The sequence below is a fragment of the Myotis lucifugus genome, unplaced genomic scaffold, assembly GCF_000147115.1.
Source record: "Myotis lucifugus unplaced genomic scaffold, Myoluc2.0 scaffold_49, whole genome shotgun sequence".
NCBI lineage: Eukaryota > Metazoa > Chordata > Mammalia > Chiroptera > Vespertilionidae > Myotis > Myotis lucifugus.
The window spans coordinates 2148450-2175107 of record NW_005871097.1 but is presented as its reverse complement, the minus strand read 5'-3'; the positions used below and the strand labels follow the sequence as shown (position 1 = coordinate 2175107).

Below are 26658 nucleotides of genomic sequence, written 5' to 3'. Positions count from 1 at the left end.
CATCTGCTTGGGATTGTGACCAACAAATACACTTCTATTATATTGGAGACAAAATACATTTTGGGTCTATTAGTGCCAGCAGCCTAGGCTATTCTAGGGCATCATGTCACCTTCCTAAACATCCTTACCTGGCAGATACTTCATTTGAAGCACTTCAACCCAAAGAAAACTTGGAAAAGGGTGTCACACAAAACTTCCAATTCCCAAACCCAGTCTAGCACGTTATGTAACAATGATGTCAACTGCTAATGTAGTGGCAAGGAATAATTAGGGAACTTAAAACAAAGGCCATGCTCTTAGAAAATGGGCAAACTATCAAGGTGATAACAGGAAATTCCTGATGTATAGAAAGACACCTCATAGTTCTGCTGTTCACTGTAATGTTCATTTAAGTGGACGCTTTGGGAGGGACTTGTGAACACAGGATATATTGGCAAAAATTAACCCTGAGGAGCTTTTTCAGGTATATGCAGGAGACATACTTGTATCTGTAAGTCCTGTCATGCTGATCCAAGGAATGAGGGGGGCTATAGGGGAGGAACACAAACCAGGGCCATCCTTCAGAATGCATGGCGGACAGTGTTCTTCTACTCCCTCCTGACATCCCCCCTCTTGTCCAGCAGCTTAATGGAATTGAACCTTGAAAGCATCTCTCCCCAGTGATTGCACACCCAGTTCAAGCTTGCCCACATTCCCCACTACATTAGAAGCAACTCTGGTGCTGTGGGACCACCTTCCCTGGCTTTAGCAGTGCCATCATCACTGAGGGGAGATACTTAAGACATAAGTGGGAAAAGAAGGGAGAGGAAATGAATCCCTTTGTCTAAAAAGCAAACAAAATTAGAGAAATAGTACTGGAATAACCAAATTAAGAGTACTAAAAACTTTGAAATAACCAGGCTTGGTACTTGGAGGAATTCAGCAGAAGGCTCAAGAGGAAATGAGGCAACTTTGGGGGAGGGTTGTTAATAATTCAATGATTCTGACAATTGATTCTTACAGAAAAAACCCTGAGATTATGTCATAAACTGACGAATTTTAGAAACAACTGTATGTTCATTCAACAGAATGGCAGTCCTGCTACACTGTGCAGTGTATCCTACTATCTGTCTCTTCAGGGTTTTTTTTAATATACAAAATATTTATATTATTGAACTAGTAACACTTGATGTTCTCTGTGTCTATAAAACTTTGGACCACATAGCTGATGTGTTAAATCTAGTCCACTCCACCTTACAAAAAAAAAACAGAAAAGATTTTAGGTAGCTTCATTCATTGATTCCTCATCAAAATTTTCTAGGACCATGAACATCCTCCTCATCAGTGTCTTCTGGTTTGGGGTGGTCACAACTGTCACCACCACCCAGTGCTTTGGAACACTTTACATTAGTCAATCCATATATTAATGTCCAAGAGCTTAACTTCTCTCCTCTTATATAAATCTAACATGTGACATGTTCAATCTGCTCTCAGTGAATTGACTTCTGTGCCTGGTGGAGTATGACTCTCCCCACCCCCTACATATAAAGGGACTTGAGTGGCTCAGGCCTATCCAGGCAGGTGGAGAGGGGAGGCCAAAGGTGAAGTGGGGTCTGCAGAGGCCATAACCCTGCCCTGGCTGCCCCCTTGCCTTTGAGGGGTTGTTCCCACAAATGAATGAGTTAATTAGGCACTTTAGTTCTTCAGCTGAAGAATAAGACACAGAATGACTGATTTGACACTGCTCATGGTCTCTTGGAGCTCATGCATGCTGTAAGCAGCCTGAGATTCTCCTTTCCATGAATGTTGAATAATCTCAAAGATGTGCAGGCAGCTTGAGGGGAGGAGCTGGACTCCTTATGTCTTAAATATCTCCCCTCAGTGATGATAGTGCTGCTAAAGCCAGGGAAGGCAGTCCCATACCAGAGTTGCCACTCATATGGGAAATGTGGGCAAGCTTGAACTGAGTCTGCACTCACTGGGGAGAGATGCTTTCAAGGCTCAATTCCATCAAGCTGCAGGACAACAGGGGGGATATCGGGAGGGAGTGGAAGAACACTGTCCACCACGCATTGTTTCCCTCCCCTAGAGCCCATCATTCCCTGATCAGCCTCAGAGGACTTAGGGATACAAGCAAGTCCCAGCATCACATTGTAGAAACAGCTCCCAAAATGTAAACGCTCTTCATTTCCTCAGCCAACTGTGAGTACAATCCCTTCTGCTGCTTGAAAAAAACAGCGCTTTTCTTCCCAACTACATTGTTTCCAGTTGTGATGTTGAATTTTTAATTTACAATATTACAGAAGGGCATGGCTTTTTCATGCTTACAGAGGCGGCCAAGTTTAAAAGTCTGGGAAATCCTCCTCTGCAATATGTCCTATAAGATACTCCAACCATCAGAAATCACACAGATGAAAGCAAATGCTCGATGTGCCCAGAGGGCTTCAGAGCTCAAGTTGCTCAATTCTATTGGCTACAGAGTCTCCAAGATGGAATGGGAGGCAAAACTAGAGGAAGTATTATTTTAAAAGCCTGGCAAGTTCACAGGAGGCTAGCATAGCATTCTATTCTCTGCACTAATAATTTACAAACCAGACAGTGAAGAACAAGTGGTTCTGAATCACCCAAGTCTCAGACAGCAAATGGATGCCCTATTCCAGTCACTGGAGCACCACCCCTGGAACCTATTATGACCATGTGGCCTCCAGTGAAGTATAGAACAGGCTGCTAAGAAGCAACGACAGGAAGTTTCTGGGTTCCCAGACACCTAGCAGCAGCTCCTGGGGTGGGTGGTCCGAGGAGTCAGATACTGAAGGCAAAAAACCTTAACTCTGAGCCTCTAAGGCAGTGGTTCTCAAACTTCCTAATGCCACGACCCTTTAATACAGTTCCTCATGTTGTGGTGACCCCCAACCATAAAATTATTTTCCTTGCTACTTCATAACAGTAATTTTGCTACTGTTATGAATCGTAATGTAAATATCTGATATGCAGGATGTATTTAGGCGACCCCTGTGAAAGGGTCGTTCAACCACCAAAGGGGTCGTGACCCACAGGTTGAGAACCGCTGCTCTAAGGCCTTCAGAGCATGTAAGCTGGGAGAGTTGAAGGCAGAGAGACAGTGCAGCTTCTGTCCCCCGCTGGTAAAAGACCATCCAGAATCACCAGACAGATAGATGAACTCAGGTGAGGCAATATCTGGGGCACTGGCATTTTCTAGCATGCTGGCTTCATCAATAACATTGCAAGTAACAAAAGCTTTGAGCACAGACAAAGCTCACTGATTTAACTTCTGACTGTTCCCCTGTTCTCATTTAAGGCCCCTGCAAGAGACCAGCCCTTTGCCCCTATGAATATGTTCACCCATGGAATGAGGTCAAGTGTTAAACTCAAGTATTTGGACATATAAAACCACAAACTTACTAGAGCACTTCTTTTTCAATATACCCAATTCATACATAAATGTAACGAGGTGAAAGCAAATCACAACTGAGACTCTGACACCAGTTTTTGCAGTTATTTAACTTTATTATATTTTAAAATCTGATAACTGTAAAACATAGTATTTGTATAAACACCTGAGGACTGTTCAACTGGACATAGCATCTTCACTCAAACAATTTGAGAGAAGACCAAGTTTAAATTATTTTATCTTATAACACAAAAGAAATAACATAGGTGAAACCACCCTTTAAATAGTTGCATTCTTGTATAAAGTACATTTGCTTTTCTAAAAAATAAAATGAACATTCTTGCCCCTGGTGTATATTTCATTGGCATTTTCAACAAGTGGCTAATACTTTTAGCACAAATTCTCATAGCTTATAAACATTACTCCAAAGTTATACAAAGTAATAACAATAAACATATAGCACCATTTCCCCCTGAAAGTTCTACTTTAAAATTGAAGCCCAAATGATGTCAGAATTAATGCATCTTCCAAAATTTAGCAGAATAAATGGCTCAGAACTAAGCAAATTAATTAGAAACATTGCATAGGACAGAGAAGTTCCCTGTTGGGAAACCAATCTATGAATTGTTTCTTATCCCCTGAAAACTAAGCTGAGAGGTACTAATGATAGCAAATGATGCACATATTGTTTTACAGAATAAAAACGTCTGATTATATAAATAGTTTATCATTACCTCTGTGGCAGTGTAAAGTGCCATATTAAATTCAAAAAGAGCAGATTTATTTCTTTGTACACCTACAGGTATAGAATAATATATAAATATGCTGTAACCATATGAGGAATAAACACGGACAATAAAATATATATCTTGTAAAAATTTGGGCACGGTTGTCTTCAAATAGAGATTTGAGAAATGAATGCCTACCTATGTTCTTTTAAAATAATAGGTATTCCATTGAAAAAAAAATTAACCAGACTCCATCCAAGACACCCTTTTAGTATAATATCTCCTACATAAAGCAACTATTCTATCTAGCTTATAATTGTTTGAAATTTATCAAAAACAGATAAGAACACTTTATGAAAGTTTATAGCTTGCTTTTTTTCTTTAAATATGAACAAATATAACATACGGAAAAATAACAAAAGGGTAATAATTTATATGGTTATTCCCTTTCTGGAAACTGGTAGAACACGAACAGAACACTGTTATAACAGACAAAATACTTGAGAAAGAGATGATTTCTGCTGTTGTATCTTTAAATTCTCTTCTAACGACAACTTCTCATGGATTTTACTAGAGAACTTGTCAATCCCTGATACTTTCCCCTTTGGAATTTAGCTGTTTTAGTTCTATACATAAGCATTAACTGAAATCAAAGGTTTCTCTGTTTCCTACCTGAAGTATACTTGTAAACTGTATGATAAAATAATAAACTATAAAATAATAAAAAGACACAAAGAAGTTGCCAATTTGAATATGCTAATACTAATACATAAAACGGCATTTAAAGATGTAGACTGGACTGTAATGTAGCTCTGCAATTCTGTATGTAACATTCTTTTTTAGGAACTGTCTAGAAAACTAAAACTGCTAAGAGAATAAAAATACTTTTAGATTAATAAATTATCAGGACAACTGAGAATCACGGCTAATACAAACTTATATATTTTTAAAACTGGGTTTCCCTTCTTTAAGTTTTTCAATGTGGTAGCATAACTTTAGAGCTGGCCCCAACTTCAGCCCCATATACTTCATTACAACATCACTTTTGAGTAGTAGCAGAGCCTTCCCATCAATTTCCTATAGAGAGAAAGAAATTATAAAAATTAATAATGCATTCATATTTTGTCAAGTTCTTTATACAAAAGAACATTTAAAAGAGAGCAGCTGTACATTCCCAATATATATTGTCTGAATAGACATTTATTCCCTGAGAACTATTTAAAATATAATTTATATAGTAAAGCATCATTTGATAATTTTTAAATTCACTTCAAATTTTAAGAGAAAGGAAACTTAACCCAGTATCTTTTTAAAAAATGGCCTAAGCATCAAACTAGCTAATTTTAAATAATGTGTACCGAATAAAATACTACATTATCTGTGACAAAGGGCAGAAACCTGTAAGCGGTAGAAATGAATTTCAGACGGCCATTAACTATCTTAGAAAGGCTGGAATATGAATATGTCAACATCAACGCAAACTGTAAATGTGGTATACAGTGTTGTGTTTATTTTGAAAGCTAATCAGTTTGTTGTAATCAGTAATTTTCTTACAATATTGAAAAGGATACATCAGATATTTGGTCACAAATATGATTTATTAGAAAATATAAACATTATTTAATAGACATAAGGCATCCTCCTAAAATTCTTTATTTCCTTAATTAACCAATTTATGTCACAGAAGCATATTATTTGGTATCCATAAAATAACGCTGCACTTAATCTTATACAGTTGCTGAATTCATTGGGCATCAAAACAAGATGGACACCCTGTTACAGCTTGTGGTCACCCCCTCCTACTCATGGTCCTGGGGCTGAGCAGGGAGCAGGTGGGGAGGAGGATCCTTGTAGCTGCCGTTACAAAGAAGACACCTGAGAGTGAGTGACCATGCTGAATCATCTTCTCTTGAGAACTTGAAGACTTGTAGTATTTTAGGTACTCGGGTACCCATTTAAAGTATAGATCCAGCCTCTACCACTTACGGATCTAACTTTGAGCAAGGTAACCTTTCTCACATATGGAAAAATCAGTTGATAGGGTTCCCCACCATCCACACTAATCAGCTTCCAACTGAAGAGCCTGCACAGAAGTCATTCAAAGGCAGGAAAACCGGATCAAAAGATACATTACATGTTGCCTGAAGAGGTCGGCGAGGGGGCCTGATATCTGAGGATCTTTATGTTTCATAAACTGTATCACTTCATCCACACACCAGGTTGAAGGGTCCTTAGAGAAGCCTTGCTTCAGGACACTGGGGTCAGGTACAGCTATATAACTTGGAGCTTCAATGGGGGGAAAAAAGACAAATCATACTTGACCTGATCATTATCCTGAAAGAAGAGATGTTAGGTAGGAAGTGATGAACTCATTCCTGGAACCATCTGTTAGGTACCCTGGCAAGGACCCAGGACTCCAAGTGTAAAATCCAATGAAAACTTAGATAAAGATGATGTGAGGATGGGTACCCATGAGCGTCCCATCTGACTGCCCACGAACAACAACAGCAGCTTCCGAAGTTACTGTAAAGCTTCAAAGTTCATAAAACAGACTGAGCAATCCAAGGTCTCTTTGGCCACAGGAAAATACAGTAAAAGATCTGTTACTTGGGTTAAATTAGGTTCATCTAAGCTAACTTATTACTCTCTTTAAGTATTTCAATGAATTTCTCTCCTCTTTGTCTAGATTAGGTTTATTTTACTAGCTAAATACAATGGGAATTCCCCAAATTTAGTTTTATAATTGCTTATATTTATTCACTTTAATCAATAAATTTCAAAAACTCTATTATCTTTAAGAAGAACTGAATTAGTTCTTTTACTAAATCTCTCCCATGTATTTAATATGAACGTTTTTAGCATTACTTTATTTTTTAAATTCCTGTTATCTCAAGGCTCAAATGCTTATCTGAATTTTGAAGAAAATAAGATTATTTTCTGTTTATATAGGTCAGAAGTAACTTTAATATTATACTGAGGTATTTAATATCAAATACCTCTTTCAAGTTTATTTGCATAGTAATAGATAATTTGTTTGAAGGTTTATATGTTGAAAAAATAAGACATGAAACAATTGAAGTGCTCATACCTCAAAAAGTTTTAGCTATGATGTTCACTAAATCATGCTGAAATTTCTCTGTGTCTAGACAAGTATTCATTTTCTCAACCAGAACACTCAACTTTCTATAGTTTGTGAAAACACAGTGGGTTGTGTTTTTATTTTTTTAAATTGAATTTATTGGGGTGACATTAATAAAATTATACAGGTTTCAGGTAAATAATTCTACAATACATCATCTGTATACTGTATGCTTTACTAGGAAGATTTACATTATGTCTCTAACCAAGAAACTGTCAATACCAATTTGATCTTTTTGTAATAAATTAGCCAAAGGTGTACCTTTATTTCCTATTATCTGGATTCTGGACACTTATGGGATATTTTGAGTATTTACTGAGGACAAGGGCAAAGAAAACAGAAGATAAAAAAGTTACAATGATCAATTTTTTGTGTGTGGCTTAGAATTTTCTTTTTCAATAATATCACAACTTTGATGGGAAATAAAACCTCTTTACTAAAATGTATCTTCCTCTTCCACTAGTCAGAGATAAAAAAATATTGGTCATATCTACCAAGAAATGCTACTGGGCTGAATCAACCAAGATAAAAGTGATGATGAAGTATACCAGCGGTCGCCAACCTTTCGGACCTCACAGACCACCGTGGTTCACAGACCACCGGATGGCGACCGCTGGTGTAGACCATATCATACCTAAGACATTCTAATAACTTAGACAGAAAGATCTTTAACTGAAGAAAGATTCAATTTAACATAAACTTATTGGCAAGGCGAATCATATCACTAAATTAACTTATGCTTTGTGGTATTTCTAATTTCTATCACAAAATCTGATATAGTTATGTCTTTTTTTCCCCATTTACAATTTACTAGCTCTTTCAGTGTTTCCGAGTGATAAGGAAGTTTCAGTGATCTTACAAGATGAATAGGAGAAAAGTTGCACTTATAACATATTGAACAAATGTCTAGACTGAATCAGACTACTAGTGTAGTTTCAGTCTATTGGTAATGTGAGGCAGTTTTCCAACCAAGTGATATAGTAGTTCACAGGGGGAATATAGTTATGTATTTTTGTTGTCGTTGTCTATTTCTGTTTTATTTATTTATTTTTTTATATTCCATGTGTAAATGAAATCTTAAGGTATTTGTCTTTCTCTGTCTGACTTGTTTCACTTAGCATAATACCATCTAGTTCCATGTTATCTCAAATGGCAAGATTACATTCAGTTTTATGGCCAAGTAATATTTCATTGTATATATGTAAACTTGAACAACATATAACTAGTTTTACAGCTTACTACAGATAAAGTATAAGTAAAGATATAACTTCTGGTATAAAACTGTAATATTATATTAAAACAAAACATCGATAAGAATATCTATTTTTAATCTATTATGGAAAAATAATGTAATTAGGCCCATATCTTCAAAACAATCAGAAAAGTTTGCAGACATTAGTGTTATTCAAATAATTACATGAAACAAATTATGTAAAAAATAAAGTCCAGCCATGTTTTTCTCCTGAATAGCTTTGCCTTGTAAATACTAGTATAGCAGTAACTACTTCTGAAATAAAGTGAAAGTGATTTGATTTTTATCCCCAACAATGTTATTGAATTTCTTTCCTATAATAAAAATCAACAATTTATTTCATTCAAATAATGGGGCAGGGCAGAAGGTTGTGTGAGCATCACCAGCAATCAGGGATGAATTCAGCTTTAACTGTTCCAATACCTTAAAGAAAAGAATAGTAATGACATTTCTAGACATTTTCCAAGTGAAATGCTTACCTATTCTCTGGAGATGTAAGCAACATGGCGGTTAAGAGTATGACCATTGAGCCAGAGTGCCTGGGGTCAAGCACTGGTCCAGCTACCTTCACCTTAGTCAACTGACTACTCAGATTTTTCTACCTAAAAATGTTTACCAGCACCCTACATCACAAGAAATTATTATAAAGATTTAATGTATAAGGCTATGCAAAATATTATGTGCTAGGCACATAATGTCAGATAGTGATAAAGATAATGATGCTTTTTATTAAGTAACTACTAGTAAGTAATGTTATTACTACTAGTCTTCCCACTACTAAAAAGATCAGCGGGTAGCCTTCTCAAGCCCCAATACAGGCTACTTTGGCATGGTAGTGTTAGGAATACATTTGGAAGTAAGATATTCAGCATTAGAAGCAACCTTTTAGAGCCTTGTACTAAGAAGGTCTGTCTTCAAAAGCTCATGTTCTGTGAAAATCCCTAAAAGTTCAGGGTAAACTACCCCTTTATAGAATAAACATCTATCTTCAGACTCTGCAAACAACGTCACTTAACAGCAGAGGCAATCTACACAGAGGCAATCTTAGCATCTGTAATGGCTTGGCCCTGACAGTGATGTGGAGTTGTCTCAACCTCCTCAATTTGGCACTTTCTCTAATGTGATACACTCTCAGGGGATGTCATTGAACATGGAAACCTTAAGGGGAAAGAGACACACAATGATTTAAAATCACTGTTTTTAAATATACCTTCACTGTTCTTCTGCATTTGGAATTCATGGGGAATGTTCTGGGTAGATGATGTATCCAGTAGTGCTGAACTTAAGGAGAAGGGCACACCTTCAGAAATATTCTTGGAGACTGAGGTATCAGTGCTTAAAGGATCTCCACTGGCAGGATTCAAATTACTTTCTGGATTTAGTGGTGTGTCCTGGGACTCTTCAGGAAGCGTCTCCTCTTTAGGCATGACATTTCCCTCAGAAGACAATAGTTCTTCTAGAAGAAAAAAGACAAAGGCAATTATCGTCAACAGACTTATAATTCAAATACTATTAAAAGGTCAAAAATCTAATCTTCAACAATTCACTTAAGCCATGCTATACTAAACCACAAACCTTGAACACAAAGTACATGGCCATCCCCTCCTTGATATTTATAGTAATAGACACTATCCTGAAATCCAAATTTATTCTCTGACATCACCTACAGTTGCTGTGAACACCTCACTAAGGCATTCACTTTCAGAAATGCCATTCTTCACAACTATTTGTTATGATCACTCAGCTAGTTTCTAAAATTTGCCTACTAGTTGGGCACTTAAAACTTTCGCTGGAGAGACTGACAGATCTCAGAGGGAAGAGGGGTGGAGGGACTGGAAGGCGGCTGGGGATGTGGAGGCTGGGTGGAGAGGAGCAAAGCGGGGAGAATGGGAGACATCTGTAATAGTGTCAACAATAAAAAAAGAGACTTAATAAAAAAAGAGAACTAATCAACAAATTCAGTAAAGTTGCAGGATATTAAATTAAAAAAATAACAACACAAAGTTGGAGAGGTTAAAAACCCCCACACATGGTGATTACCAGAGGGAAGGGGGCAGGGGGGAGGTAGAAGAAAGGAGAGGGGGAATAAATGTAATGGAAGGAGACTTGACTTGGGGTGGCAAACACATAATACAATATCCAGAAGATGTATTATAGAATTGTATACCTGAAATCTCTATAATTTTATTAACCAATGTCACCCCCAATAAATTCCTCTTTCTATCATCTTTCAGTAGTATAAAGCTGAATGAAAAATTTTACTGTAATTCTTTTTAATCTAATGAGAAACATTAACTGTGTCCTTCTGAAGAGAATAGAGTGCTCAACAAAGCTGCCAAAGTAGTAGCCTAATTGCCAAAATGACTTAGGCAAATACACCCCCTACCCTCAACACCACCATACAAGAGCATATATAAGTGGTATAGAATGACTTTTCTCCCCAATCTTGGGACATGTAGATACTATTTACCTTGAGAGGCATGCATCTCTATTTTGGGGAGCTTAGGAGAGAGAGGAGCAACATCAGATAGAGGCTGCTCAGAAGGTCGCTTGGTGGTTTGTTTTTCAGTTACATCTTCCTCAACTGTTTAAAAAAAAGTGTCTGTTATAACTAAGATATTCTAGCCTTTTCATATCATCAGCATAAAACACTTGTTTCTAAATCATTTTTCTACTATGACTCCATCAATAATGTATCATTTGATGGTTTATGAATAACATGTTCATTTCATCCTATTAAACATTTCAGTGACATCATATTCAAGAGTTTAAAGCATTATGTCTAGGCTTTATTTATTCTAGGGCCATCACATATCTATAAATATCTCAGGAGGCAACCAATTATAATGTGTCTAAAAAGGCCTTGGAAAATTGTTCCCATAAGCAAGAAAAGTTAAGAATTCAGAGTAGTTAAGGAGAAGATAGTGTATAATGAACACCCCATTTTATAGGCACTAATCCTGGCCTAGGACTACTGTTACAACAACTCTACTGGTTATTTATCATTCAAACAAATGCATTTCTAGTTAAAGGACTGTTCTTGAAGGCATGATCCTGAAAGTAAAGACAACTCAAATTATCAATTATATTCTAAATATTAATTGCTATCTTGATTTAATCTCCGAATAAAAGGGAAAATAAAGTGTAATAGAAATCTTAAAGGTCTGATAATAGACGTCAAGAGAGAAGAACCAAGGTCAAACTTCACCTGGTTCAAAATGGTTGGGGGATAGGGCATGCCTCTCAAAATCATCTAATGAGCAACCTTTAGCCATCTAGTTACTGACTACTAACAAATCTAAGAGTCTATTATCACTTGATTTTATTTTTGATCATGGACTATAAAACCAACAGGTAAAACATATTTTAGTGAATGACAAATATGTCTATAATTAGAACATTTAAATTATAAGAAAAAGTTGATTTTTTCATACCCATGCAATGAAATAGAAAATTTGAATACAAGTATAGTTCTCCATAGATATTTCTTTACCTCAGAATCTTAGCAAGATCAGAAAAAAGTCTTTACTTGTTTACTTGTAATATTCTAATGCTTTCTGTATGAAAAGTTTATGAAACTGGTATATGGTCTACTATCTGGTGCTGATACAAACGTAAAATTGATTCTTGATTTCTGCTTCTGGGTATTATAGCAAGTTCAGGCATAAAATTATCCCTGCAGAGATAACTAGAAAGATCCAGATAATTAAAAAAACATACTTTCAAAAGTCATCATAGAGCAGTGATGGTGAACCTATGACACACGTGTCAGAGGTGACATGCAAACTCATGTTGGGTGACATGCATCAACAGAGACAAAAAATTGCATAATTCAAATATTTGTCTCTTGCAACGGCCACAGTTGGGCATCACTCGAGTAATATTATTACACACATTACTCATGATCAATAATGCAATTCTAAAACCGGATGTAAACATGTACATCGGTGTTGCGTAGCAAAGATACATAGTGAAAACATCCAAGATACACTGTTCCAATATTGACATTAATATAAAAAGGTAAGACTTGCACTATAAAGAGATTAATCTTTAATCATGACATTTTATTTTTACTCGAGTGACAAAATGCCCAATTCTGGAAACGGCCTCATTATTGTCAACATGTACCTCGGATAAGCTTCCCGTGCGTTCAGGTGCATTCAGCAAACGGACGCACTTGATCGCCATGTTCGTTAGGAGACAGGAGTGGGAGGGTTAGAAGAAAAAGATATACAGTGCAACAGTGCTCGACGAGACATTTTGCGTGTCAGATAATTGATTACAGTACCATATATTTGTTGGTTATACATATTCTCTTTGAATTGTTTTGCACCAGGAGTCAGTGCAACAACACTGCAAAAAGTTAATAGGTAAGAAACCTATCAACCTTTTATTAAAAATGCTGTGATTTATATTTATTTATTTTTGCAGCCTTGTGATGGAGAATCAAAAAAATAAAAAAGCAAGATTGAATGATAAAGGAAGTGGAAGTAGCAGTAGCCGACCCTTTCAAGACATATGGACCGAGCTGACAATGATCAATGTGCATACCGTGTAATGAAACGGCAGTAAGCAGAACGTGGAATGTAAAGAGAAATTTTGAAACTAATCATTGTCAGCTCTTGAAAAAAGTATCGATGAAAGGAAGGAATACATTTCTAGGCAGCTACACCTCTAAAAAAGTCAATCGAATTCCATCATTAAATTTGTAAGATGCTCTACAAATTTAACATCAGCAAGTTACTGTATTGCTCACTCCATAGCTCAGCATGGAAAAGCCCTCAGTGACGGACAATTTATTAAGGAAACATTTCTAAGATGTGCACCAGCTCTATTTCACGCTATGAAAAATAAAGATGATATTATTAAAAGAATTTCTGAGTTACCACTCAGTAGAAATACTATCAAAGACAGAATTATAGATCTTTACAAAAACATACAACATCAATTAAAAAAAGACTTAAATAGTTGTAAATATTTTTCGATTTCTCTTGATGAAACTACTGATGTCACATCAAATGCTCGGTTGGCCATTATTGTTAGATATTCTGATGGTCTCACAATGAGAGAAGAGTTGATAAAGTTAGAATCAGTGCCAATAAATACATCAGGAAACGAAATATGTAAGGTTGTTATAAAAACATTCAGTGACCTAAACATTGATATCTCTAAAACTGTGTCAGTCACGACAGATGGGGCACCAAATATGGTGGGGAAAAAATGTGGGATTCCTGAAATTGTTTATGGAAGCTATTAGACATCCACTTGTACCTTTTCATTGTATTATCCATCAGGAGGTGTTGTGTGCCAAATTGGGATTCTCAGAATTGAATGATTTAATGTCAGTTGTAACAAAAATTGTGAATTTTATAGCTTCTTGACCCCTTCACAAGCAAGAATTTTCTGCACTTTTATAGGAAGTTGATTCAACCTACAGTGGACTACTGATGTTCAATAATGTGAGATGGCTGAGTCGAGGTAAAGTACTTGAGCGATTTGTGGAGTGCTTTGAAGAAATTACGGTATTTATTGAGAATAAGGATCTGGCAAACTTTCCTCAGATCAATGATCATAAGTGGGTCAGCAATTTGATGTTTTTTACAGGTCTCTCTGTTCATATGAATGAACTGAACTTAAAAATACAAGGTTTTGGCAAAAGTATTGACGTTGTGTTTGGATACATCAAATCTTCTGAAAGTAAACTTAAAATTTTCAAGCAAGATATTGAAACTAAAACTTATAAGTATTTTCCTCAGATAAAAAAGTGTTTCAAGAAGGCCACTAATGCCGAAACCGGTTTGGCTCAGTGGATAGAGCGTCGGCCTGCGGACTGAAAGGTCCCAGGTTCGATTCCGGCAAAGGGCATGTACCTGGGTTGCGGACACATCCCCAGTAGGAGATGTGCAGGAGGCAGCTGATTGATGTTTCTCTCTCATCGATGTTTCTAACTTTCTATCTCTCTCCCTTCCTCTCTGTAAAAAATCAATAAAAAATATTTAAAATAAAAAAAGCCACTAAAACGAGTGTAATGGAGTCCATACTTATGTACCAGAATATAGTAAACTCATTATTTGAACAGTTCAGCGAAAGATTCAACCAATTTAGAAGCCTAGAACAGACCATTAAAATAATTAAGTATCTGGATATAGTTGTTTACAGTACTTTGGAATTAAAGGATTTCCAATGGATGCAAATTGACGATTTAGAGATGCAACTTGCAGATTTCCAAGGTAGCATTTGGACTCATGTGTTTGTCGACTTAAGGTCGAAACTTGAAAATCTGGAATGAAATTGTTTGAATAATGAAGAAGAGTGCAACTATGAACAAGAAATTTTGAGGGCTTGGAACAGAGTACCTGACACTTTTAGCGACATAAAAAAATCTAGCGATGGCTTTGCTAACAATTTTTTCATCAACATATTTTTGTGATATTTTGTTCTCAGCATTAAATAATATTAAAACAAACAAAAGAAACCAGCTAACAGATGAAGTTAGTGGTGCTTGCTTGGCCTTGAAGTGCACCAAGTATGAACCTGCAATCAAAAAATTAGCAAACTTCAGCACCAAAAAAGTCACTAACTTCTAGTTTTCATACCATTTGATTATCATTGTTTTTATTATTATTTTTTCCTAAATGTACATTGTTTTTCTGTTTTTGTTCATTTTATACATATTTTTGGTTGATTTTTCTTTGTTAAATGGCATTTAAAGATATAAAATAACAAAAATATAAATCTTATTTTACTATGGTTGCAAATATCAAAAAAAATTATGAATATTTCTATATGTGACACGGCACCAGAGTTAAGTTAGGGTTTTTCAAAATTTTGACACGCCGAGCTCAAAAGGTTCGCCATCACTGTCATAGAGAGGCATTTCCAGGGGGACTAATTAAAGATTTCTGAAAATCCACTCCTTTATAAAAATATTAAAAACACTGGCAAAATCAACTTTTTAAAAACTCTGGATAGTAAATAAAGGATTACAGCAATAGAAAAAGAATTTATTCGGAGAAACCAAGATGGCGGCATAGGTAAACACCAGAGATTGCTGCCTAGCACAACCACTTCAAAAACACAACTAAAAGACATAACGGACATCATCCAGAACCACAGGAAGGCTGGCTGAGTGGAATTTCTACAACTAGAAGGAAAGAGAAAAGCATACCAAGACTCAGAGGAGGTGAGGTGCTGAAGTAAATACAAAGGTGTGGAGGTGCATGCAGAGAGGGCTGGCGGCTGAGGACACGATTGTCTTTTTCAATCGGGAGGGAGTCTCAGGCTCTGAGCTCCAGTTCCGGGCGAGTCTTTGGGGACCCAGACTCATACGGGAGAAATGGGACTGTCTGGCATCGGTCGGTCGGACCTCGAGGGCAGCTTTCTCTTGAAGGCACTCGCAGTGATAGCCAGGACCTCTAAAGGCAGGACTGAGAGCAGCTCGGCCCACCCTGTTGATCCCCTGGGACCCCGCCCCGCCCAAGCCAAGCACCGAGGCTTTTGCATGTGAAAGGCCCGGTCCTTTGTAATCTGAAAATAACAAACTGCAGCTGCCCCAAGGCTCCAGGGCAACTTGCATTGCTTTACAGCTGGCTTCTGCTGGATAGCTGCAGTCAGAGGCTAGATTAGCATCTCCTTAGATCCAAGAGCCAGTGTACCCAGTGGTCAGAGTGGGACTTTCCAATTACAACTCAGATCCATAAGGGACACACTCAGGGGGCAGACTCAGTGAGCACCAAAGCCCCACTGAAGCAAGTCTTGCCCCATAAGGGTGTCTTCACACAGAAGTTCTCCCACCGTAGACACAGCTGATTCTCACAGCCAATTGGCCTGGAGGGCAAATCCTCCCAGTTTTACCTACAACAATCAAGGCTTAACTACAACAAGACTGTGCACAAAGCCCACAAGGGGGTGAACCAAGAGTGTCTACCTCAGGTAATTGGGACACTTAGCACAGAAAGCCACTCTATCGACTCAGCAAAGCATAAAAAATGCCGAGACAAAGAAACAGGACACAAATGACAGATATGGAGGAAAGCAAACTACTGGATATAGAGTTCAAAACCACACTTTTTATGTTTTCCAAGAATTTTCTAGAAACCGCCGATAAATGTAGTGAGATCCTCAAGAAAACTAATGAGACCCTCGATGTTGTGATAAAGGACCAACTAGAAATTAAGCATACATTGACTGAAATAAAGAATATTATACAGACTCCCAACAGCAGACCAGAGGAGCACAAGATTCAAGTCAAAGATTTGAAATACGAAGAAAAAAAAAAAACACCCAACCGGAAAAGCAAAATGAAAAAAGAATTCAAAAATGTGAAGATAGTGTAAGGAGCCTCTGGGACAGCTTCAAGCATACCAACATCCGAATTATAAGGGTCCCAGAAGAAGAGAGAGAGCAAGATATTGAAAACCTATTTGAAGAAATAACGACAGAAAACTTCCCCTACCTGGTGAAAGAAATGGACTTATAGGTCCAGGAAGAGCAGAGAACCCCAAACAAAAGGAATCCAAAGAGGACCACACCAAGACACATCATCATTAAAATGCCAAGAGCAAAAGACAAGGAGAGAATCCTAAAAGCAGCAAGAGAAAGAAAGTCAGTTACCTACAAGGGAATTCCCATACAACTGTCAGCTGATTTCTCAACAGAAACTTTGCAGGCCAGAAGGGAGTAGCAAGAAATATTCAAAGTGATGAATACCAAGAACCTACAACCAAGACTACTTTATCCAGCAAAGCTATCATTCAGAAGTGAAGGTCAGATAAAGAGCTTCACAGATAAGAAAAAGCTAAAGCATCACCACCAAACCAGTATTCTATGAAATGCTGAAAGGTATCCTTTAAGAAGAGGAAGAAGAAGAAAAAGGTAAAGATACAAATTATGAACAACAAATACACATCAACAAGTGAATCTAAAAATCAAGTGAATAAATAATCTGATGAACAGTATGAACTGGTGATTATAATAGAATCGGGGACATAGAAAGGGAATGGACTGACTATTCCTGGGGGGGAAAGGGGTGTGGGGGGTGCGGGAAGAGATTGGACAATAACCGTGCACCTATGGATGAGGACAGTGGGTGGGGAGTGAGGGCGAAGGGTGGGGTGGGAACTGGGTGGAGGGGAGTTATGGTGGGAAAAAGAGGAACCAATGTAATAATCTGATCAATAAAGATTTAATTTTAAAAAATGAATAAGTAAATAAATAAGTAAAAACAAAAAAAAGAATTTATTCAAGAAAAAAATGGTTGAACCTCAGAAAGAACAGGAAAGTCATTTTAACTTCCCTAATGCCATCCCCTTAATCCCAGTTTTGCAGCAGATTTGCACACAAACACCTTCACAACTATAGTAGCTATGAAAACCAGTAGCCTAGACATCACTGGAGAGGACATGATGGGTTTGGAGCTCTCCAACAGCCACAGCCACAGAGAAATGTCACTATTTGAACAGTCTTGCAGATAAGTTAAAAGCTCTGATCTCAGGGATTGTTGTATTTGACCTGAATTAGAACCTGCTCTGTCTGAACAGCCCTATCTCCAAGGCATTGGTTAAAAAAAAAAAAAAAAAAACACAAAAAAAAAACATTGGCAACTGTTTAACATTGCAGTGCCTGAGGCAGCAGTACAGGTTGGGGCTAATAAGAAACTAACCAAAAAGCTTGAAAAGAAAAACTGGAGAAAGATGTCCATTAGGGTGAAAAGCATTGAGATATTCCTGGGAATCTAGACAGCCTTATGCATGCTTAGCAAAGTACAGAGAAGGCCCTAATCTTTCGTTTCTTGCTGACCTTAAGACTCTGCACAAAGCAGACTTGTAAACTGTCTCCTGGAGTGTTGAAGATAAGTCCCAACACACACTAAAAAAACTCCAAGGCGCCCTGACCGGTTTGGCTCAGTGCATAGAGCGTTGGCCTGCGGACTGAGGGGTCCCAGGTTCGATTCCAGTCAAGGGCATGTACCTTGGTTGCGGGCACATATCCAGTAGGGAGTGTGCAGGAGGCAGGTGAATCGATGTTTCTCTCTCATCGATGTTTCTAACTCTCTATCCCTCTCCCTTCCTCTCTGTAAAAAATCCATAAAATATATTTTAAAAAAAACAAACTCCAAGGTAAGTCCCAAGACACACACACACAAAAATTCCTATGGCTGGGAGACATACCAGTTCCAGACATTTAAGAAAACCCCTGCCCAACCATTACCTGACCACTAAGCTAACTGAGAAGATTTCAGTAGCCATACATGACAAAAATAGCTCAGGAAAAGTTATTAAATTAGTCCAGGAAAGTCACTATATAAACAACAGCAACAGAAAACCCTATAGATTGGGAGAAAATCTAATTATCAGAATTACTGCATTATATAATTTTAAAATGCCCAGTTTACAATTACAAAATTAGGAGACATGCAGAGATGCAGAAAAGTATGGCTCGTACACAGGGAAGGAAAATGTCAATAGAAACTGCCTCTGAGGAAGCTCAGACACTGGACTTATTAGACAAAGACTTTAAATAAACTATTTTATATATGTTCAAAAAACTTTTTAAAAGTATGAGAACAATGTCTCACCAAATAGAGACTACCAATAAAGCAATAAAAAAAGAAGTGAAAAGACATTTGGGACTTTTAAAAAAGTATAATAAATGAAATAAAAAAAATTCACTAGATAGGCTCAACAGAAGATTTGAACTAGAAGAAAGAATGAATAAATTTTAAAAAAGGTCCATTGAGATTATATAGTTTGAGGATTAAGAAGAAAAAAGAATGAGCAAAAATGAACAGATATCAGAGACCTGTGGTACACCATCTAGCATGACAAAATATACATAATGAAAGAGTTTCAGGGCAGGAAAGGGGCAGAAAGAATATTTGAAGAAATAATGGGTCCTGACCAGGTAGCTCAGTTGGTTGGAGTGGTGCCTCTATACGCCAGGGTTGTAGGTTCAATTACCGGTCAGGGCATATATAAGAATCATCCAATGAATGCATAAATAAGTGGAACAATAACTCACTGTCTCTCTTTTCCTCCCTTCTTTCCTCTTTCCCTCCCTTCCTCTCTTGCTCTCTAAATCAATAAATAAAAATTAAAGAAAGAGCCCTAACCGGTTTGGCTCAGTGGACAGAGCATCAGCCTGTGGACTGAAAGGTCCCGGGTTTGATTCCAGTCAAGGGCATGTACCTTGGTTGCGGGCACATCCCCAGTAGGGGGTGTGCAGGAGGCAGCTGATCGATGTTTCTCTCTCATCGATGTTTCTAACTCTCTATCCCTCTCCCTTCCTCTCTGTAAAAAATCAATGAAATATATTTATTAAAGAAATAATGACTAAAAGTTTCCAAAATTTGATGAAAAACATTAACCGGCATATCTAAAAAGTTCAACATCCAACAAAAATAAATTCAAAGATATCCACACCTAGAAAAAAACTGTCAAAAGCAAAAGACAAAATGAATTTTGAAATCTACAAGAGAAAGCAAATCATACAAGGGAGTCTCAATAAGATTAGCAACTAACTACAAACTACAGAAGGAAGTAGGATGACACATCCAAATCTCTGAAACAGATAGTCAATCAAGAATTCTACATTCAGCAAAAGTAACCTTTAAAAAATGAAGAGGAAAATAAGAAATTCTCCATAAACGAAAACTGAGACTATTCCCATAAGCAGTCTGAGGTGACCTCTAAAATGTTTCACTGTTCACTTGACCCAGAAAATCCCCCAAATCATGCAAATTAAGAGGTTCAAATCTTCGTGTTTACTTTAAGAACCCTCCTGAAACTGCTCAGGTCATCAGGGATGTGGATATCCAAAAACCCACCAAGTATCTGAAGGATATCACTTTACAAGAAACAACATATAACATTCTATCATTACAATGGTGGAGTTGGTAGGTGTGCCCAGGCCGAACAGTGGGGCTGGATGCAGGATCAGTGACCCAAAAAGAGCATTGAATTTTTGCTGAATGTGCATAAGAAAGCAGAGAATAATGCTGAACATAAGGATTTTAGCTTTTGATTCTCTGGTCACTGACCACATCCAAGTGAATAAATCTCCCAAGATGTGGCGCAGAACTTATAGAGCTCATGGGCAAATTAACACATACATGAGCTCTCCCTGCCACATGGAGATGATCCTTACTGAAAAAGGAAATTTTTCCTAAACCAGAAGAGGAGGTTGCAAAGAAGAAAAAATTATTCCAGAAGAAACTAAAGAAACAAAATCTTGTGGCCCAGAAGTAAATTCAGCATCAAATAAATCTAATAAAAACTGAGAGAATTCCACAATTGCAGAGATACCCTACAAAAAATACTAAAGGGACTCCTTCAAGTTGAAATTGAAGAACACTAGACAGTACAAGAGTCCCCTCTTATCCATGTAGAGTACATTCCAAGACCCCTGGATGCCTAAAACCATGGACAGTATCAAATCCTATATATACTATAATTTTTCCTATACACACATACCTATGATAAAGTTTAGTCTATGAATTAGGCACTGTAAGAGATTAAAAACAATATCATAATAAAACAGAACAATTATAACGTACTATAAAAGTTATGTGAATGTAGTCTCTCTCTCAAAATACCTTATTGTACTATACTCACCCTTCTTCTTGTGAGGATGTAAGATGATACAATGCCTATGTGATGAGGTGAAGTGAGCTGAATGACATAGCACTGTGACGTAGTGTTAGGCTACTATAAGAGTTAATTAAACACACACAAGCACAGCTATACCATGACATTAGATCTAATAACTGAGACGGCTACTAAGTGAATAGTGAGCAGGTATTATATACAATGTGGTCACACTGAACAAAGAGATGATCCCCATCCCAGGTGAGGCAAAGTGATATTTCATCATGGTACACAGAATGGTGTCCAATTTAAAACCTAAGGATTATTTATTTCTTGAATTTTCCACTTAATATTTTTGGACTGCAGTTAACCATGGGAAACTGTACCATGTATAAGGAGACTGTATTGATAATTTATAAAGTCACAGTACGTAAAGATACCTTCAACTATTGTATAAAGTAAAACATATGTGTGCCCAAACAAAAAACAAAAATTAATTCAAAATAAATCAATGACCTAACTAGAACAGCTATAAAATTCTTAGGTGACAACATAAAAGTAAATCTTTCTGAACATGTATTAAAGCAATGTTTTCTTAGATGTGATACCAAAAGTACAAGAAACAAAAAAAAAAATAGATAAATTGGACTTCATTAAAATTAAATACTTTTGTGCTTCAAAGCACACCATCAAGAAGTTGAAAAGTCACCTTTAGGATGGGAGAAAATGCAGGGTGGAGCAAAAGTAAGTTTACAGTTGTCAGTATGCAAAACAGAATTTATTATTTTAATATCATTTATTAATTATTGTATCATATTCCATAATGAACTGTAAACCTACTTTTTCCCCTCCCAATATATGCAAACCATATATCTGATATGGAACTTGTATACAGGATGTATAAAATATTATTTGTATATTATACATATATTTAACAAATATGTATATGTAATATATACATAAACATATATTATATATAATATTTGCTTTATTATATATGTAACAAATATATTTACAAGAAATAAAGAAGCCAATTAAAAATGGGCAAAGGATTTGAATGGATATTTCTCCAAAGAAGATATAAAAATAGCCAATAAACACATGAACAGATGTTCAACATGCAAATCAAACCACAATAAAATATCTTTCAGGTTTTGATTCTCAAGTTCATTATGAATACAAAAAGAAATTATTTCTCACTTTGAATGAACAAAAATCCTATGTAATAAAAGCCTAATATGCCAAGTGCCTGGTCGTCCGGTCATCCATTCAACCAATCAGAGCGTAATATGCTAATGATATGCTAAGGCCGCTCAACCAATCACTGTGACATGCTCTATCAGGGGGAGATAGTTGACTGGTCGACCAGTCGCTATGACATGCACTGACCACCAGGGGGCAGAATCTCCGACTGTTAGGTTAGCTTGCTGCTGGGGTCTGGCTGATCGGGACTGAGTGAGACGGGCCAGACATACCCTGGGGCCCTCCCCCGGTCCCTCCCTGTCTGGCCAACCTCCCGCATCCCTGACCAGCCCGAATCATGCACAGGTGGGGTCCCTCAGCCTGGCCTGTGCCCTCTCACAATCCAGGAGCGCTCGGGTAATATTGGAGAGCCAGTTTTAGCCCAATCCTGCAGGCCAGGCCTAGGGACCCCACTGGTGCACAAATTCGTACACCGGGCCTCTTGTAATTATCCTATATAATAAAAGGTTAATATGCAAATTTTTTGTACTTTCTTCTGTTTAATTTGCAAGTAAAATGATAACATAGGGAAAACAGACAAAAGTATCACTCTAGATATACATAGAGCCACATGAATATTTTTTGTAATTTTTAAAGTACAAAATTTTGAATATTATGGATTAAATGTAAAAGCATAAAATATATGTAGACTAAATTGTGATCACCTGTGTTACTACTACATCTTAAAAAGCTGCCATTGCCTGTGTCTCTTTTTTTTTAATTGTTTTATTGCTTAAAGTATTACAAAGAGTATTACATATGTCTCCTTTTTTTTCCCAGCCCTTGACAATCCTCTGGCCTCCCCTACCCCCCAGTGTCTTATGTCCATTGGTTATGCTTATATGCATGCATACAAGTCCTTCGGTTGATCTCTTACCCTCCCCCTCGAACCTCCCCCTGAACCCTCCCCAGCCTTCCTGCTGTAGTTTGATAGTCTGTTTGAGGCTGCTCTGCCTCTGTATCTATTTTTGTTCATAGTTTATAATGGTCTTTATTATCCATGAATGAGTGAGATCATGTGGTATTTTTCCTTCATTGACTGGTTTATTTCACTCAGCATAATGCTCTCCAGTTCCATCCATGCTGTTGCAAATGGTAAGAATTCCTTCTTTTTAACAACAGCATGGTATTCCATCGTGTAGAAGTACCACAGTTTTCTAATCCACTCATCTGCTGATGGGCACTTAGGCTGTTTCCAGATCTTAGCTAGGGTGAATTGTGCTGCTATGAATATAGGGGTGCATATATCCTTTCTGATTGGTGTTTCTGTTTTCTTGGGATAAATTCCTAGAAATGGGATCACGGGGTCAAATGGGAGTTCCATTTTTAGTTTTTTGAGGAAACTCCATACTGTCTTCCATAGTGGCTGCACCAGTCTGCATTCCCACCAGCAGTGCACGAGTGTTCCTTTTTCTCCACATCCTCTCCAGCACTTGCCATTTGTTGATTTGTTGATGATTGCCATTCTGACAGGTGTGAGATGGCACCTCATGGTTGTTTTGATTTGCATCTCTTGGATGATTAGTGACTTTGAGCATGTTTTCATATGTCTCTTGGCTTTCTGAATGTCCTCTTTTGAAAAGTGTCTATTTAGGTCCTTTGCCCATTTTTTGATTGGATTATTTATTTTCCTTTTGTTAAGTTGTATGAGTTCCCTATAAATGGTGGAGATTAAACCCTTATCGGTGATAACATTGGCAAATATGTCTTCCCATGCAGTGGGCTTTCTTGTTGTTTTGTTGATGGTTTCTTTTGCTGTGCAGAAGCTTTTTATTTTAATGTAGTCCCATTTGTTTATTTTCTCTTTAGTTTCCAGACCTAGGAGCTGTATTGGTGAAGAAATTGCTTCTGTATATGTCTGAGATTTTGTTGCCTTTGGATGCTTCTAGTATTTTTATGGTTTCCCATCGTACATTTAAGTCCTTTATCCATTTTGAGTTTATTTTTGTGTATGGTGTGAGTTGGTGGTCTAGTTTCATTTTTTTGCATGTATCTGTCCAATTTTCCCAACACCATTTATTGAAGAGACTATCTTGGCTCCATTGTATGTTCTTGCCTCCTTTGTCAAATATTAATTGAGCATATTGGTTTGGGTTGATTTCTGGGTTCTCTATTCTATTCCATTGATCTATATGTCTGTTCTTGTGCCAGTACGAGGCAGTTTTGAGAACAGTGGCTTTGTAATACAGTTTGATATCTGGTATTGAGATCCCACCTACGTTGTTCTTTCTCAGGATAGCTGCAGCTATTCGGGGCCTTTTTTTTATTCCAGGTGAATTTTTGGAGAGTTCGTTCTAGATCTTTGAAGAAGGCCATTGGTATTTTAATGGGAAGTGCATTGAATTTATAGATTGCTTTGGGTAGTATGGACATTTTGATGATGTTGATTCTACCAATCCAAGAACATGGTATGTTCTTCCATCTGTTTGTCTTCCTCTATCCCTTTTTTCAACGTCCTGTAGTTTTCTGAGTAGAGGTCTTTTACCTCTTTAGTTAAGTTTATTCCTAGGTAGCTTAATATTTTTGGTGCGATGGTAAACGGGATTGTTTTTTTAGTCTCTCTTTCTGTAAATTCACTATTGGTGTATAGAAATGCCATAGATTTCTTGGCGTTAATTTTGTACCCTGCTACATTGCCAAATTCATTTATTAAGTCTAATAGTTTTTTGATGGAGTCTTTAGGGTTTTTTATGTATAATATCATGTCATCTGCAAATGAGGACAGTTTTACTTCTTCTTTTACAATTTGAATGCCTTTTATTTCTTCTTCTTGTCTAATTGCAATGGCTAATACTTCCAGTACTATGTCGAACAGGAGTGGTGAGAGTGGGTGCTCCTGCATTGGGTGAATATATGTTTATCAGGGTTATAGCCTCTTGTTTTATTGATCCCTTTAGTATTATGAAGTAGCCTTCCTTATTTCTTGTTGGCCTTCACTTTGAGGTCTATTTTGTCCGATACAAGTATTGGTACCCCAGCTTTTTTTTTCATTTCCATTTGCCTGAAAGATATTTTTCCATCCCTTCACTTTCAGTCTGTGTGAGTACCTTCTTCTGCGGTGGGTCTCTTGTAGAAAGCAAATGTATGGGTCATGTTTTTTTATCCATTCAGCCACTCGATGTCTTTTGATTGGAGCATTTAGTGCATTTATGTTTAAAGTTATTACTAAAAGGTACTTGTTTATAACCATTTCTATTTTTTTTAATTAAATCTTTATTGTTCAGATTATTACATTTGTTCCTATTTTTCCCCCCATAACTCCCCTCCTCTCAGTTCCCGCCCCACCCTCCGCCTTCACTCCCCACCCACTGTCCTCATCCATAGGTGCACGATTTTTGTCCAGTCTCTTCCCGCATCTCCCACTCCCCTTTCCCCCCCAAAAATAGTCAGTCCATTCCCTTTTTATGTCCCTGGTTCTATTATAATCACCAGTTCATTCTGTACATATTATTTATTCACTTGATTCTTAGATTCACTTGTTGATAGATGCATGTTTGTTGTTCATAATTTGTATCTTTACCTTTTTCTTCTTCTTCCTCTTCTTAAAGGATACCTTTCAGCATTTCATAGAATACTGGTTTGGTGGTGAAGAACTCCTTTAGCTTTTCCTTATCTGTGAAGCTCTTTATCTGACCTTCAATTCTGAATGATAGCTTTGCTGGATAAAGTAATCTTGGTTGTAGGTTCTTGGTATTCATCACTTTGAATATTTCTTGCCATTCCCTTCTGGCCTGCAAAGCTGCTGTTGAGAAATCAGCTGACAGTCGTATGGGTATTCCCTTGTAGGTAATTGACTTTCTTTCTCTTGCTGCTTTTAGGATTCTCTCTTTGTCTTTTGCTCTTGGCATTTTAATTATGATGTGTCTTGGTGTGGTCCTCTTTGGATTACTTTTGTTTGGGGTTCTCTGCGCTTCTTGGACCTGTAAGTCCATTTCTTTCACCAGGTAGGGGAAGTTTTCTGCCATTATTTCTTCAAATAGGTTTTCAATATCTTGCTGTCTCTCATCTTCTGGCACCCCTATAATTCTGATATTGGTGCGCTTGAAGCTGTCCCAGAGGCTCCTTACACTATCTTCGTATTTTCGGATTCTTTTTTCATTTTGCTTTTCCGGTTGGGTGTTTTTTACTTCTTCGCATTTCAAATCGTTGACTTGATTCTTGCGCTCCTCTGGTCTGCTGTTGGGTATCTGTATAATATTCTTTATTTCAGTCAGTGTATGCTTAATTTCTAGTTGGTTCTTTATCACAACATCGAGGGTCTCATTAGATTTCTTGAGGCTCTCATCAAGTTTATCGGCAGTTTCTAGCAAATTATTGAAAGA

General features: G+C 37.2%; 1 protein-coding gene across 1 annotated transcript in view; it reads right to left on the bottom strand.

Moving 5' to 3' along the window:
* Positions 1–5000: 5000 nt before the first annotated feature.
* SCML2 (Scm polycomb group protein like 2) overlaps positions 5001–26658 on the bottom strand; it is a 73499-nt gene continuing 51841 nt past the window's right edge. The window contains 4 exon segments of the mRNA XM_023753690.1: positions 5001–5196; positions 6254–6405; positions 9721–9966; positions 10981–11094. Coding sequence (XP_023609458.1) covers positions 5056–5196; positions 6254–6405; positions 9721–9966; positions 10981–11094 — 653 coding nt within the window. The 3' untranslated portion in view covers positions 5001–5055.